Source organism: Sander vitreus, chromosome 22, assembly GCF_031162955.1.
Source record: "Sander vitreus isolate 19-12246 chromosome 22, sanVit1, whole genome shotgun sequence".
Taxonomy (NCBI): Eukaryota; Metazoa; Chordata; class Actinopteri; order Perciformes; family Percidae; genus Sander; species Sander vitreus.
Window position 1 is genome coordinate 23,956,382 of NC_135876.1, and position 17,528 is coordinate 23,973,909.

The following is a 17,528-nucleotide window of genomic DNA, read 5'->3' on the forward strand; positions in this document are numbered from 1 at the left end:
ATAGAACTGTTGGAAGCTGCACTTGACACGATCACAGTGTCACTCAGACCACAGAGAAGATGAAACACGTCCTAACCAATGATATCAGGGGCACGTTCAATTTCCAAACGGTGTGCACCGTGTGGCTTGAGCCCCCCTAAAAAGGGTCTAAAATCGTCAATGGTCCACAGATAAGAGACGGACTGGACTGTGTGTTACTACAGCTTTCATTGCCGTTGACGCACGGGGAAGCCATTTTTGGATTTTTAGCTCGGGGTACTCGGTGGTTGTCCCGAGTTCCGAGCTTGAAAATCCGAGGTCAGGGGGGCGTGTTTCCGACTTTAACCTCGGAAAATCGGCGTACAAATGGAACGCAATATAAAAAGGCAGAGCGCTTACGCACACAACATGGTGTTCAATGCAGCCCCGTTTCACTTTTAAAAACACGTTGCTACTTTTTGTCGGGGCTGAACCATAGGCCGTTAACGATATTTCTACAGTCAATTTACGGAGCCCCTAAAGGGACATGGGGGATTTTCTTTTTTTCGTGAGCACAGGAGAAACCAATCTAAGGCTAGCAAAATCATGCTAAGTACTGTTAACGTCATGTGGCTTAAGTTAATATTTCCCTTTTATAGCATGAAATCGGTTAACAGTTACTTTATCATCTTTAAGTTTGTTGATGACACCATCAGGTACATTTTGTTGTTTTCAGGGAGATGAATACTTCCTCCTCTGCTGCCGTTCTGACAGGTATTCAGATTGGTTTCTCATGAGCACCCAAAAGTATCTTGTGCTCATGAGAACAAGACTCATGAGAAAAATCCTTAAGTCCCTAGATATTGGCTCGTCACAGCTGTCCTGGTATTGTTTAATGTGGCTAATAAAAAAATAAAAAAGAAGGGCTTCATAATACAGAGGAAAGGCTTTAAAGTGCTCATATTACGCTTTTTGGCTTTTCCCTTTCCTTTATTCTGTTATATATCTTTTGAGCTGCAGCAATGTGCAGTACAACAAAAATATGGTGTTTTTTGAAAATGAAACCATATAAACCTATTCTGATATAACCTCTAAATACAATTATGAACCTGAAAATGAGCATAATATGAGCACTTTAAGGAATAGTTCGACATTTTGGCAAATAATGCAAAGAAAAAAAAATAAAAAATAGCTCGCGCTCCACTCACTTTCTTTGAAACCTGTTCACAGGTTTTTGAGATATTCTGCTTACAAACAGAAGAAGAGACAAATAAAACAGAATAAAACATAAATAACCTTCCTTCTATTAATATTTTCTATCAACAATTATATCATTGGTCACACGCTCTCTTTAGGGCAGCAACTGAAAACGTGCGACGTGACGTCTTCTAAATGTTTTTAAACAGTCCAAAACCCAAAGATATTCAGTTTACCATCAGAGAAGAAAAACGAGCAAATTCTCACATTTGGGAAGCTGAAAGCAACCACATTACTTGACTAATTTATCGAAATAGTGGCTGATAAATATCTGTTGAATTACTAATCAGTTAAACTACTTATTGTTTCAGCTCAGAGTATTTCTGAGCTTGTTTTTTTTTTTATTAATTGTGTTTAACCTGTTTTTCTTTTTTAATCTGATTTCTGGGGCTTTCATTTGCGATTCAACTTGTTTCTATTTAAATCTACCTTCATTTCCACAACATCTATACATATATGTCTTATGTTTATATACATTTATTTCTCTCTTTGTGAAGCACTTTGGTGCAAACATGTCTGCTTTTTAAAGGTCCAATGTGTAGGAATTTCTCCCATCTAGCGTTGAGATCATATATCAATCAACTCTCTCGCACCACGCAGTTCAAAGTACGTATTACAGCTATGGTAGCCTTCACGCTTCAAAAAGACGGTCTCTTGCTCTTTTCAATCTCCTTTTTCTTTTTCTGGGCGAAGAAGAAGACTCCTGTTCCTGAAATTTGGATTTTGAATACGTGTGGTCCTCCATGTTTCCTTCTTCAAACTTGCCGGGGCCGGGAAGCTATGATACCCGTTAGCAGCATTAGCAGCAGCTGTTAGTTCATCATGTGACAGAGAAAACGTGAAAGGCGGAGCAGTATGTCCTGTATGTCCCTTACTGGCTAACGTATTTCAAGATGGAGCATGAATATGGAGCGTCTACCCCAGTTCATGCAAACTCAAATGTAAAATGTCAAGCCAAAAGGAATACTTGGAATTGATGGTGGTGGTAAATATTCATGAAAAAGGACAAGTTTGTGAACGGGCAACACAGATTTAGATAATGAACAACTAAACATGTTACAAACTGGACCTTTAAAGTGCTATACAATGAAATAAAACTACATTTTAACAGTGTCACGTCTCTCTGTAACAGTCTGTGAAACTGTGTCGTGCAGCTTGAACAAATAAAAGAATAAGGACGGATCGGTGGCAGACATCCTTAATGTTAGAGAGCCAACACTGCAGAAACTCGACCCTGTGACCTGTTTCGCGGAACTCAACAGAAACTGGAAGAGCTGACGTCATGAGAAATGATGACAGAGGACGAAGGGGAGGAGGACTGCAGTTATCTCAATAACTAAAAGACTCTGTAAATACACTCTGCTTCTTGGAAGAGGTCGCGGTGTTCAGGAATGACTCAAGAGGAGGCAGGAGGGGTTTCAGAAACACACTTACACCAAGTTTATGAGATATACAACTTAAATAACTACTGTAAGTCCTGGTTTGTGGCTGTGGGAGTTTGGTTCTGAGTGAATACTAATAAGAGTCGTACAGGTGTGAGTGTGTGTTACTGGAAGGTGAAAGTCTCTCAGGATGGACAGGTGTGTGTCTTCTTGCCGTCTCAGCTGGTCTTGTCATTGCTCTCTGTTTGCTCTTTCTTCTCCAAAAAGTCATAATACAGATTACCATAAACCTTTTAACATCAATATACATAAATCAATATACATGATAATTTGGGCTGGCCCCTCTATTGTTGTTGTCGTTTTGTTCTTAGTCGACTACGATTTATTTAGTCGATTAGTCATTTTTTTATGCTTTGTTATGCTGAATGACTGAATTCCAAGAAACTTATGAGCACATTTCTGGTAAACACAAGATCTAAAGTGGTGCTTTTGCCCGATTCTTTCTTTACAAATCTGTAGATTAAACTGATAAGTCGACAAAATCATACGATAGAGTGTTAGTCGACTGAGAATTTCATTACTCGAGGACAGCCCTAATGATAATATTTGGAGATAATACTGAGACTCACCTTCTTTTTGCCAAACGGAGGCTCTTTCCAAAGAGTCTCCACGGTGACACGGCCCCGCTGAGCCAAGGTGTACGCTGAGTCCCGACTCACCTGGTGGAAACACGAGAAACAGCATTAAAGCACCCAATCAGAGAGAGGGCTGAAATATTGTAACTGAGGCTATATTTAGACGGAAACGATCTGAAGAGAAAACGCAAAAGTGGCGTTGCGTTCTCACTTTTCTGCGTGCATATGGTGACGCAAAAGTGTGTGAAATTCGATGTAGTATGCACGCCAGGCGGCTAGGTGGCACTGCCACACGACACCACCAAGGCCGCGCGCCGACGTAGAACCTTCCTTCTACTTCTCTCCTTAGTAGCACGAAACCAAAACATGTCGAAACGAACAACAAACGCTTGTCTGGAAAGACGAGGAGGTGGAATTTGTTTGTCTGATGATGACCGGCACAGTCACACAGGTGGAGCGCCATTCTTAAGGAGCAAACACAGATACAACTTAATATTTGGGCAGAGAACAAGGCAACATACATCTTTTGGATTTGGGTATTATAAATTTGCGCATTTGAGACATTTTTTTATGAGTTGTGCGTTTGTGGCTATTGTGACGACCGAATTGGACCATTAACAGTTTTTTCCGGTGCATCTATCCAGGTTATCTTAACTGTAGTCTCGCATTGCCAGACCTTCCTCCACAGCACTGCGGAGGAGGGTCTGTCTAGTCCACACAGCATTCTGGGATGGGAGAAAAACGTGCTCTGGTTCATTGGCATTTCTTTAAACCAATCACAATCGTCATTGGGCGGTGCTAAGCACCAGACGGAGCCAGGGTGTCTCTGCAAAATAGTCTCAGGAAGGAACTTGTTTTGGTGGAACGTGTACATTCAAAGGTTGTTTTAGTCGTGCAACAGAAAACTCAGATTGGACAGATAGTCTAGCTAGCTGTTTGGAACGCCAACGCAAAGAAAGAGGAAGGAGACGGACATCTGGCCAAAATGAGGGACATCCGGCAGACTTTTCGGCGGCACCGGAGCAATCCCAGAAGTGGAACGTCGTGGATCTCAACTATGATATACTGATGGATTATAAACATAGCATCTTTAAAACCACCAGGGGAGTAGCATTCTGGGCCCCTCCCCGCATCCACAGCTATTCATTCTAGCATCTTTTTGGGCCCTCCTCACATGAGGGCTCTGGTTACTCAGTCCCCCCCCCGACCCCCCCAGGCCGACGCCCCTGAAAACCACAAAAAATAAGTTATTTTGAAATGAAGAACTGAGAGGAACTACCAACTATACTTGTAAGGCTTTGGCTCATAACTAATGCTATCTTTTAAATCTATAGGTCAAAATGTTTTGCCAGATCTACATTTTGGCACACGATACAACAACAATTACAAATAAAAATAGTACATGAGTTTGCAGCTTTCCAGTTTATTTCTTAGATATTTTAGACCCATAAATTGGTTTTATTACACGCTCCTCAAACAAAAAGTCTTTTGACTTGTAAACAAGAGGCTCAACGTCTCTATCTTGTCAGCTCATGTGTTTTCATATCTGTACTCTGGTCTGCTCATCTGTCTCACTGCTGCATGTGTGCTGAGCTGAAGTGTGATCGCGTCAGGGCGCGTCTCTCTATGTATTTGTGTGTTCCTGTCTGTCGGCTCTCTGGGTGGAAATACAGTAAATAAAATGGCCCAGACACAATTCACAGCCAGAACTTCCTGCAGGAAAGCACAACCCTTTCCTAACAGGAAATGAGGCACAGATCAAACACACACAAACGCTGATACAGCATAGAGACCTGCCTGGAAAGTTCGCATCTACGTGATGTCCATCTGAGCTGATAAAGCTACAGTTAGTTCATGGGGCAAGGGTGTGAATTTCCTCTGTGGTTTTCTGTTAAAATAGCTTTTTTTTTTTGGCTCACCGGTGCCCAACAAATGCCTACCAACAGGGAATAATTTGTACCTTAAAAGAAAATAAAGTAGATGTATGTCGCTGCTCCTGCTTTCACAGCTGTTTCCTGAGTTTATTTCAGTACTGGGAGAAAGATTAAATAAAGATGTGAAAACAGATTTAGGTGTCATCTTTTTGTCTCTATCATGTGGAAGTTTTTGCTGACTCGTTAGGAAAATCCAGTTTATATGTTGGAGCAGAGTGGAGTTTAGTTCCTGGGGTGTACATACTGTCTAACATGGACAAATATAACAAAGTCTTATGGACAAACAGTTGTACAAAATGTCATGTAAAGGCCTTAAAAACTTGTGAAACTTTACACTCAATCGAGTTGCATTGGTGATGTGCAAGTTGCAGGAAGTCTGTGCAACTTTACTGTTACACATCTGACACGATTAAAAAAAAAAAAAGATCCCCTTGCCCAACAGGATGGGTGCTGGATTAGAAATAACATTGAAACAAAGAGATCTACACGCCAATTTGTTCCCGTAAGAAGGATCTTAACGCTGTGTAACATTTCTAGCACAAGGCTCTTTCTCGACTTCTGATAAATACACAAGACTGTCTGGATTTGTTTCAACACAAAACATCTGAAACATAATTTGAACTTCAAGCAACATTTGTTATTTAAGACGTCAGCTGATTGTGGTGGTGTACAACTGAGAGTCAGTCACACACTTTTAACTCATCTCAGCTGAGTTACCAATCCACTTTTGTTTAGTTGTTCTCCATTGATCCTTGGATTCAGACAGCTACTGAGTAAATGCAACCAGAAGTCTAGAAGGGATGGAAATCTTTATGAGTGTGTATGTAATATTTCATTAATTAACGTGTATCTTTGAAAAAGCATAACAGAGTTGCATAAGTAAGTGTAAACAAAAGCGTATTATCTTATCTAGAAATAACAATTGTTTCAACTAAGGAGCCTTTAGTTAGACGTCTGAACGTCAGGGAACAACTCTGATTATATTCAGTTGTGAACGACCATGTTGCATGGAACAGTTTGACGTGGAGCTTTACACGGATGTAACTCTGATGAATATTAATTCACAAAACAGGGAGGTTGCGCGGCCGGATTAGCTCAGTTGGTAGAGCGGGCGCACGTATGTAGAGGTTTACTCCTTGAGGCAGCGGCCGCGGGTTCAACTCTGACCCGCGGCCCTTTGCTGCATGTCATTCCCCCCCTCTCTCTCTCTCTCCCCTTTCATGTCTTCAGCTGTCCTGTGAATATAAATGCCTAAAAATGCCCCAAAAAATAATCTGTAAAGAAAAAAAACAGGGAGGTTGCAATAATAAACACACCTTCAGTAAAGACGCAGCCTGCTGCGGGTAAAACATGGAGGCACTCAGAGCCATGAGTCCAACTGGAAACACCAGCTGCTTCACCCTGGAGCCTGGAAGAGAAAGAGGAGTGAGTAAGTAAGTAAGTGAAGTTTATTTGTATAGCACCTTTCACAGATAAAAATCACAAAGTGCTTCACAATAAAATGCAATACAACACAATAAGTCACAATACAAGCAAATTGAAATACAAATAGAAAACATAACAAACAGCCATAAAAGCCCCTCGACTAAGTAAAAGCCTGCTTGAACAGCAGAGTCTTCAGCTGCTTTTTAAAAGATTCGACAGAATCCACACAACGTAGCGGGAGAGGCAAGTCATCCCACAGCCTCTAGGAGCCACTGCTTGGGATGACCGATCCCTCTAGTTTTAAAATGAGTGCGGGGAACCACTAATAGCATCTGACCTAATGATCTCAGACTACGGGTGGGGGTATGTAGCTGTATCAAATCAGAGATGTATGAAGGAACTTGACCGTGCAGGGCTCTAAAAGTAATTACCAGGTTTTAAACCAGGCATCAGAGGGAAAGCGCTGCTGTATCAACGGTTATGACCTTTGCCTCGTTACCTTGACTTGACCCACATTTTACTGATTTAATAATTACTCTGAAGACAGACAGACAACAGCTCCTTGGCTGTGTGACGCCCTGTGTGTGCTGCACTCTTTCACTTAACTTTTAAATGGGGAAAAAAAAAATCAACCAAATACAAACAGACCGTTATCAGAGAAGGCCCTTAAGTTACTTTAAAACGGGGTTTTACAAAGTCTGACACTGTGACAAAACTGAGACAAACAGGATGACTCTCAGGCAAGTTCTGGAAAGTGTCTTTTATTTGTGATTTATGGACGTTTATTCTCGAAAATAATAAATCCTCGAGAAGTGTTGAGTCACACTGAATGATATCGATATGTTTCACGTCCGTGTGTTAAGATTTGACCGAGTCATGACTCCGAGGAGTGCAAATTATGATGCAAATTGCTGCAATTAGGTTTTAAAAGTACCTTCATCATCTCCATGATAGTGCTGCACGATATATTGTTTTATTACTGTCATTGCAATGTCAACCTGCACGATAAACACGCCACGAAGTACAGAAGGATATTGCACTTGGAATATAGTAACAACCTGTTTAATTACATTCTGTCCAGCTCGCCCTCAGAGAGGCTTTTCATAACGTCACGTTTGAAAGCGAGCATTATTGACATGCTGGTTTTAGCATCAGCAGAGTGAAGAGTGAATTGTCTGGGATTAAAAAGGAACTTCTCGTAGAAAACAGGCGTGTCACATTCCACCGTATCGTCTCCCGCTCACTCGTTATCAGCCCGTCTGACCCGATTAGGTCAGAGGTAATGCAGGTCAGTGTGTGTTTGTGTGCGATTGCAAACATGCACGGTTACCTTTACCTTTGGCCAAATAAAGTCCCAGGAAGCCAGAGAAGCCCACCGCCGCAACACTGGGGTAGAGGTCAGGAGGTGGGTCACTGAGGAATTGGTACACATCTGTAAAATAAAATAAGGGTTAAACACACAGAGAAGATGGCTGATGGGTTGTCAAATACAGTCATGTGAACAAATTAGGACGCCCATGCTATAGTTGACTAAAAAGAGGAATAAAAAAAATCATCTTTAGGAAATTGATCTTAATGCCTTAATTAAAAAAATTAGGAAAAATCCAACCTTTAAGGACACCAATTTTCTTTGTGAATGATGTATCGTAAATAAATAAATGTTCTTCCTTAAAATACAGGGGGCACAAGTAAGTACATCTCTATGTTAAATTCCCATAGAGGCAGGCAGACTTTTATTTTGAAAGGCCAGTTATTTAATGGATCCAAGATACTATGATCCTGATAAAGTTCCCTTGGCCCCCACATCATCACATACCCTTCACCATACCCCCACATCATCACATACCCTTCACCATACCCCCACATCATCACATACCCTTCACCATACCCCCACATCATCACATACCCTTCATCATACCTAGAGATTTTTACATGGCATTTAGGAAACCTTTATTGCAACATTGGCACGGCAAGATGTCCAGACTAGTGCAACAGTCATTTTTGTTTTTTGCGTCCTGCTGCTCCCATCGTCAGCCAGGTAATATTTTTAAGCAGTATATGAATGTGTCCTGTCCAGTCTGTCAACCAACTATTCAAACTAATTGAATATGCTCACGGCACATATTTCGTTGACTACACTGACCGAGAACATTTTTTGTTTTTTTCACCTGTGACTGTTGTTATGGAGGTGTTGAGTGTGGGCTCCACAGTCTGGTATAATTGCTGGAGTCCAAAGATTAACAGCAGACACACGGAGAGAGAGAGAGTGAGAGAGACAGAAGAGCAGGTTACTTTCATCTGATAACAGCCTTTACGTGCTGACTTACTGAAAATGCACAATAAAACAACTTATTTTCTGTCTTTATATAACACTTTTATATCATAATGTTAGCCGTAATAGCAGCAAGGTTATAATAGTTGGACTGAAAAGTCAAACTAAGAGTGTGCAAAGGAGACTGAATAATACTCAATCTCAACTATTTTACGCACTTGACATATCAGATGCGGAGCAGAGGAATAAAAAGAGAAAGCAAAGACACAATCGGGAACCTAAATGTAAGCAAAAAGGTCATGAAAATGAAGTCTTTTTTTGTTATTTAGTTCTGTATGCAGATATTGTTGTATTTATTTTCTTTTCTGTATATGTCATGAAATGTTTTAATATTGTCTGATTAAATGTTGCTTTGGACCCCAGGAAGACTAGCTGGTCGTCTTAGGTGTCAGCTAATGGGGATCCTTATAATAAATACAAATACTTTCAAAACTGACTGACATGTCTTTTACATAACCTGACATCAGGGAACAAAATCCAGGTCGCTACAGCTGTTTGAGGCTGTGAAGACTTTGTAAACAGCAGAAAAACTGAGCTATAACTATGCATCGTAATAAAGCACATATATGTAAAACTCTTCAATCACATATGTGACTACATCCGTTATCGATATTGTCAAACAAATTATTGATTGAACCTTTAAAACCTTGATAAAATTAAGACGATTCTTGAAAGTAAAACACACACTACTACTATCAATAAGGAGGGTGGTGTGTTTTTTACACTCGCAATAAGTACAGTGGAGCTCATAAGTTTATGAACCCATGCTAAAGTTGACTAAAAAGAGGAATAAAAAAAAATCATCTTTTGGAAATTGATCTTAATGCCTTAATTAAAAAAATGAGGAAAAATCCAACATTTAAGGACATCAATTGTCTTTGTGAATGAATAATGTATCGTAAATAAATAAATGTTCTTCCTTAAAATACAGGGGGCATAAGTAAGTACACCCCTATGTTAGATTCCCATAGAGGCAGGCAGACTTTTATTTTGAAAGGCCAGTTATTTCATGGATCGAGGATACTATGCATCCTGATAACGTTCCCTTGGTCCCCACATCATCACATACCCTTCACCATACCCCCACATCATCTCATCCCCTTCACCATACCCCCACATCATCACATACCCTTCACCATACCCCCACATCATCACATCCCCTTCACCATACCCCCACATCATCACATACCCTTCATCATACCCCCACATCATCACATACCCCTTCACCATACCCCCCACATCATCACATCACCCACTTCACCATACCCCCCCCCCATCATCACATACCCTTCACCATACCCCCCACATCATCACATACCCTTCACCATACCCCCCCCCCATCATCACATACCCTTCACCATACCTAGAGATTGGCATGGTTGTATTTCAGTTAGCCTAATAGCTGGTTTGATTTGCATTGAGAGATGATTTTATGGAAAGTATCCCATGTGCCAATCTCTAGGTATGGTGAAGGGTATGTGATGATGGGGGGGTATGGTGAAGGGTATGTGATGATGTGGGGGTATGGTGAAGGGTATGTGATGATGTGGGGGTATGGTGAAGGGTATGTGATGATGTGGGGGTATGGTGAAGGGGATGTGATGATGTGGGGGTATGGTGAAGGGGATGTGATGATGGGGGGACCAAGGGACCTTTATCAGGATGCATAGTATCCTGGATCCATGAAATAACTGGCCTTTCAAAATAAAAGTCTGCCTGCCTCTATGGGAATCTAACATAGGGGTGTACTGACTTATGCCCCCTGTATTTTAAGGAAGAACATTTATTTATTTACGATACATTATTCATTCACAAAGAAAACTGGTGTTCTTAAAGGTTGTATTTTTCCTCTTTTTTTTTTTTAAATTAAGGCATTAAGATCAATTTATTCCTCTTTTTAGTCAACTTTAGCATGGGTTCATAAACTTATGAGCGCCACCGTATCACTTCTATTTCACGTGTGTTAAAATAAACAGTTAAGCAAAAAGCCGACAGCTTTGTCACAGATGGTTTGGACAGAGTGAAGACGGTCAGTTGTAGTGATCAAAAAACCCAACAAGTCACTCAAAAAGGTTGTTGTAACAGTGTTAAGTAAACCTTTTTTTTTTTTTTTTTTTTCATAACAGCCCAAACAGCAACCACAGCTTGTCATAAAATAAAAGTAAAAATAATAACAGTATATTTACACGTCACTAACCTCTACTTTCTCCATTACAGCTTGGCCCGTTTGCTGAGAAAAAGATAAAGTTAAAGTCAATTTTCCCCATTTGTTTATCATCACATGACTGAAAAAATAAAACTGTATTTGTTAATGAAAAAAGTAAATCTTCACTTCTTTTTATTTTGATGATGCTGTGTTAACAGACAAACGCCCACAAGTCAATGATAGTAGGGAACTGAGCCTTAATTTGACCTGTGAAGAGTGTTTCATTGAATCATCTGTGTTACTTTTTGGGCAATTTGGTTGAAAGAAACCCTAATTTCTGATGTAAGAGACTTTGAAAACAAGAGGCTTAATCTCATTTGGACTCGGACAGTATGTTCTGCCCGTTGCTGTGTATGACTCCACTGATGTCAGCACATGGCCCAAATAAACCACGAGTTACTCAGGGTATCTTAAGAAAGTAAATCATGTTAAATGTTTGGTTTCTACCGGACGCTGCTTCAGATCAACAGACAACACTATACCAAGTCACAAGCATACCAAACTGTGACACAGCCTTTGATTTCTGCAAAGGTCAGGACATCAGTTATGGCGCTTGTATTTGCGTTGTTGCATAAAAGAACTGCCGTTCCATGACCTTCGACCGGGGACAGAGTTTAAAGCAATGGGGATTTCTGGAACTTGCTGAAGTTCTTCACTGACTTAAACACAACTGCAGAAATGTGTTTTCAGCAAGCCATTAGGATATTGTGAAGTATTCCACTGATATTGTCCTTAGAAAAGAGGTAGAACAGGAGGTCTGTAGTTCATCCGAAAATCGATGTTCTAACACTCTCAACGTGACATCATGACTTTGCGTAAACATACACGCCCACTTTCTAAAGCCAAGTGGCGTGTTATCTGTACGCATTTTAAGCTATCCGCGTGTATGTCTACGCTGTATACAGCGGACGGGTTGGGTTTAGGAAAAGAACAATGGGACGGTTGGGTTTAGGAAACGTGACACGCGGGACGCGATCCCCGCTCTCCTGGGTGAAAGTCCTGTGTTTGACCCATCCTCCCCCCCGACCAACCTCTCTACACAGAATTTCCCCCTTTCATACTACTCGCTACGGCATAAATTCACACGCAATCGCAAGGTAATGTAAGTCAATGGAGGCCAAAAAGCGAGTATGCGTCTTGATAACACGAAAATGTTCAAAAACGATCAGTCTGTGAAGTCAGTATCCCAATAATAGAAGTGCTTCACATCCACTTTTCTTTTGTCATTATTCTGGAAATAAACGTGATGAACAAACGATCAGCTGCTTTGCTTCTCAACTCGTGATGCATTTTCTGCCGAGATGGCAGAGAGTCATAACAGCTGACTAAAAACATCGACATCGCACGTTAGGAATGAAAACTGAAGAGTTGAGTAACTGCGGAAGATCCGAGAGAATTATGAACGTGTTCAAAAATATAAAAATAAAAAGATAAATAAGAACATTTCAGCACAGGCAAGAAAACCAACAAAAACTAAATCCTCAGCAACCATATCTTCATATTCAGATAAGGATTTCCATGTTCATAAAAGGAGTAGGATGTCCTACCCCCTTTTCTATTTTTGTACTTTAGTTAAATACAAAACAATTGGTAACACTTTACTTGAAGGTATCTATAAGAGTGATAACACATGACACATGAACCCTAACCTGTCCTGACAAAAACCGAATGACACTTACTGAAAGAAGCGTGACGTCACATAGATCAACGTTTATGACTTGTTTATAATGTTTATGACACGTTCATGACAGTGTCATGTCGCTCTTATGTAGATACCTTCAAGTAAAGTGTAACCAAACTATTTAATTATTCACTTTCTAATTCTAAATTTGACTCCTTCGTAATGTTTTTTGTTCTCTTCGGTTTGAGCAACTCACGACTTATATAACTGGTTAACGGTTTGGTTACACTTGGGAATTATTGTGTTTACGTGTGGCTCAAGTTACGGTAAGTAGAGAGAGTTTGGTTGGTGGAGTTTTGCAGCGATACACAGACAGAAACTGAGCATCTCCACCCTTAAGTCCAACATGCGGGTAGTAGGAATTCTGGGAAACATGTTCCAACAGAGCACAAACCCAACTGTTATGATTGCATTAAGTGTTATTAAGTTATTGTGCCAGGGAGTGTGTGATATGAACAAACCTGGCACTGGTTCGTGTACGGTTCTGCCATTTTTCTGAGCGATGCCACGCTCTGCTCCAGCGGCCCGACCTCTGGCTCCATGTACCGAGGCTCCGCTTCAGGCCTGGTGTATAACGACGGCAGCTGAAACAGTCAACAGCAAGGTGAGAATCAGTGTTAAGGTAGAATCAGAGGGGCCGATAATCAGCTGAAAGTGAACCCACAGTCAAGAGTCAAAGCTGAAAAAGAAACGCAGCCTTTTTTCAATCACAGGTCTGACTGACTAAGCAGGTATTCATCGATTGATCACAGACTAAACATGTTGTAGTCTGGTATTGATTTAAGATTTTACAAAACCAGGGTTTAGGGATGGGCGATAGAGACGATATGCAATAGAAACGATACAAAATTGGCCTGCGATGGAGATTTCAATTATATTGCACTATCGCGATAATGCATGCTGATGACGCAATCTACCCGCGAAGTTTAGAGCCACGAGCTGCAACGCGTCATCGTCATCTTGAGTAAACATGGCTGAAAGCGAAACAAGGAGCTGGTGAAAAAGACCGGTGCAACATCCATTATTTGGACTTGGTTTGGATTTCAGCCGCTACAACGGACCTGTGGTCGAGGCGTACCACGGAGCCTTTCATCAGCCTGACAACTCACTATATAACGGACGATTGGAATCTCGGTAGCCGGTGTTTGCAGACGTCGTACTTCCCCGCTGAACATATGGCCGTGTGTGTGTATGTGTGTGTGCTAGTGTTTGTGTGTGTGCTCGTGCTCATAAAAGTGTGTACACGTGTGCTCAAATTACATTACATTAGGCTGCAGGTAAGAAACTTTGATTTTATTTAAAGTATCTGTGTATCTTTGCCTAATAGTGAAAGTATTTTCAGTACAGTGTCTGTTCCTTAACTAAACAGACACCAGTTTTTCCTGTTCTCTGCATCGTGGGGGGCATTTAGGAACCAAGGACTTAAACTAATACTTTAAGCTTTTTCTTTGTCAAAGTTTCTGCAACTAGTGTACTTGAATTTTATTTATCTGCACCATTATGTTGTATAATTACAGTTCTGCACAATAAATGTTCTCAAAACTACATACTACGTTTCTTTCTCTTTAAAAAAAACAAACAATACATTTAGCAGTTTGGCTTTCCTTAGGGTCTATGTAACCTGGTCTGACATGGTTCTATTATAATTTATATACTCGTGATATATATAGTTATCGCAAGAGGCTGCAATGTATATCGCAATATGGATTTTAGGCCATATCGCCCATCCCTACCAGGGTTGCATCTCATAACCCTTAAACTGCATCCCCGACTCCTCCACTTGCCTCCCTTCCTCGCGTCTTGGTCCCTCCCACCGAGGATCCATTTTGAATCACAAGATGCATCGACAAAACTGCTTCTAACTGACGCGGTCCAGTTGGTCAGTTAGGCCAGAAGACAAACGACTTCTCTCATTTAAGGTGGTTTATTAAAGCTGGAATAATAATAGAAACTTGTATACTAGGATCTTTCCGGTTTGAGAAGCCACAGTCAGCGGTTTGCTGTTTCTCTGTCTCTTCTCGCCCCAAAAAGACTGCAGTTCAAAAATCACAGTTCAAGGGCGCCCGGATAGCCCAGTTGGTAGAGCAGGCGCCCATATGTAGAGGTTTACTCCTCAACGCAGCGGCCGTGGGTTCTACTCGGACATGCGGCCCTTTGCTGCATGTCATTCCCCCTCTCTCTCCCCTTTCATTTCTTCAGCTGTCCTGTCAATAAAGGCCTAAAAATGCCCCAAAAATAAATAAATGAATAAATCACAGTTCAATATATGTAAAATGTGCAGGCTATTGTGATTGGTTAATACTAAGGCAGGAGGCAGCCGTGGATTTAGACTTTGGCGCCTCCTCGTTGGTGCACAGGCTGGTCCCACTCGATCCATCCAATGGTAGAGGACAACACCCTGAAAAAAGATGTCCCGCTCTCCCTCCCCCCGGGGTATTGTTCACTCGTTTTACGAGGATGGTGTCAGTTTACTTAGAAATTCAAACTGGTTCAACCCAGTCTGACTGTCTCCTCACCCTCAAGTGTCAGTGCTCTGTGTGTGTGTGTGTGTGTGTGTATATCACTATGTGTATGTGTTATTTTGCCAGGAACAGCCATTCTTTTAAGATGACTGTTCTCTACAGTACTAGTTAATATTCCTAACATATTTGTGGTGTAAAGGTCAAAGTTGAGCAAAGATGAACTTAGAACACAGGAGTAAAAAGAATCAGTACTACACCTATATTTGTTTTATCTATGGAGGAATCTGTCTGTTTGCAAAACGGTAAATTTGTTGTTATACTGATCTATATACTATTACAATACCTCCCATTTCTGTGTTGTGTAATGACTGTTTCCTGATTCATGTGACTTGTAGCACTGCAATTTCCCATTAACATATGATGATCTTGTAGAATATGATGCGTTGCTGCAGATTGTACACATTAAACAGCGTGGTATTAGTAATAATAATTAGTAACTTGAACAATGGCTGTAACCCTATTACTTCAAACCTCTAATATTGACTGTTGATTTGTGTCTATCCTACTGTCTACTTTAGTCACTTATAATGCCCATATTTAATGCTGTCTTTTTAAAAACTTTATCCCAGTTTTTATATTACTATGTCTACGTTGTTCTCTTACATTGTCCATATTTAATGCTGGTCTCTAGACTTTATCCTTGCACTATTGGGCTTATTTGCACTACCACCACCATGACACACCCTCTCATAGAGCACCTCACCATGCAGACTGAATCCCAGGGTCAGTCCCTGTCCTGGCACTGCTGGCCTCTCATGCTTATACATCCCTCAGTACATTCATGTGGATTTTTTTATTTAGTCTCTTTTCTTTTATTGTCCATATTATTCATGTGGATCTGTTATTTGATCAAACTGTTTATGATGTATGTGTATGTTGTGTGTGATTCTTTAAGCTACTGGGACCTTGAATTTCCCCTTGGGGATCAATAAAGTATATCTATCTCTATCTAGTACTCTTACTGCAGTAAAGCATGTTAATACTTCTTGCACCACTGCTGATGACAAGGTTTGACATGACCTGACCGTATCGCATCTCCCCCGTGTGTCAGTTATTGACTAACCCACCTCATCGATGCTCAGAGCAGGCTGTGAGCTCTTCTTCTTCCCCTCAGTGGCAGCCAGCACCGCGCCGCTCAGCAGGCCCGTCAGACCCGGAGCTGCGACACACAGCGACACCTGGCGGTACACCGACAGAACACACACAATGGTAGCGACGATTAAAACTAACTAATACAGCGCTAAACGACGCTGCTCTGTCAGTTAAAACACTTTACATAACAATTCAGTCACTATTGGGACATATAGGAGTGAAATAACACATTTTAACACGGACGCTTGATTAAAAGAAGACGAGAAGGAGCATTCGTGCGTGTTTAGCTAACTGACCCGTTAGCAACAGCAGCTAACCTGCTAACATTGGCAGCTGACTAATCTAGCAACGTTTTGACTATATTTTTGTTGTATAAGTTTAGCGTGCAACACTAACAACATACGCTTCATTACATGACAGCCGCCACTTAATATGTACACGATGTTTAAGGTGATAAAACGTGACAATCGTAAAAAATAGTTACCAGTTTCACATATGACATGCTCTTTCCGGAGACTTTCGCTTTTCTACGGCAAGCCGACGGAGAGACACACCAAAGGGCGCATGCGCATTTTACTTGCGTTGTCAGTCAAACAGTCTCTGAAGAAGTCCAAATGCTCTATATATAAACACTTATAAATTGAATAAATAATCAAATATATATATTTCAGACACTTAATAGTCTAATAAAATTTGAAATATTTGACAAATCAACATCATTAGATGGATTTTTTTACTTGAATACACACACGAGTTCCTTCTGCATTTATTTTATCTGTGCAGGGACAATAATACAAAAAAATAAAGTCCTGTGACTAATAGTAGACATAGACTTGAGTCAGAAACAAACACACACAGATCTAAAATCACTCAGGTAGCCAGCTGAAAGTTGACCAATATGAACATTTATTTCTGGAAAGAAGTTACAAATCGTTTCCAAAGAGTTTCTACTCAGATTATAAGATATGCTAATCTGATTTTACTTTCTTTTTCGAGTACAGTCGTTGCAGCAAGGTATGTTTTTTTTTTTTAATCCTCTATTCTGTTTTCCTACTGGCAGACTGAAGACTGGTGGACTAAAGGATGCTGCGCTATGAGTGGATG

The 17,528-nt window shown here is 40.7% G+C and overlaps 1 protein-coding gene across 3 annotated transcripts in view; it reads right to left on the bottom strand.

Moving 5' to 3' along the window:
* The window catches only part of LOC144537465 (MICOS complex subunit MIC26-like), a 17,221-nt gene extending 227 nt beyond the window's left edge, over positions 1 to 16,994 (bottom strand). Inside the window, exons 1-9 of one of the 3 annotated variants that reach the window (XM_078281235.1) lie at positions 16,909 to 16,994; positions 16,400 to 16,510; positions 13,272 to 13,394; positions 11,121 to 11,153; positions 8,760 to 8,814; positions 7,928 to 8,023; positions 6,483 to 6,574; positions 3,227 to 3,316; positions 1 to 2,854 (exon numbers count right to left, since the gene is read on the bottom strand). The exon at positions 1 to 2,854 is cut by the window's left edge and continues 227 nt beyond it. In XM_078281235.1, coding sequence (XP_078137361.1) covers positions 2,816 to 2,854; positions 3,227 to 3,316; positions 6,483 to 6,574; positions 7,928 to 8,023; positions 8,760 to 8,814; positions 11,121 to 11,153; positions 13,272 to 13,394; positions 16,400 to 16,510; positions 16,909 to 16,926 — 657 coding nt within the window. In that variant the 5' untranslated portion in view covers positions 16,927 to 16,994 and the 3' untranslated portion in view covers positions 1 to 2,815. Of the gene's footprint in view, positions 2,855 to 3,226; positions 3,317 to 6,482; positions 6,575 to 7,921; positions 8,024 to 8,759; positions 8,815 to 11,120; positions 11,154 to 13,271; positions 13,395 to 16,399; positions 16,511 to 16,908 lie in introns of all 3 variants that reach the window. The other 2 variants (XM_078281234.1, XM_078281233.1) reach the window with 2 other exon arrangements.
* Positions 16,995 to 17,528: the final 534 nt, after the last annotated feature.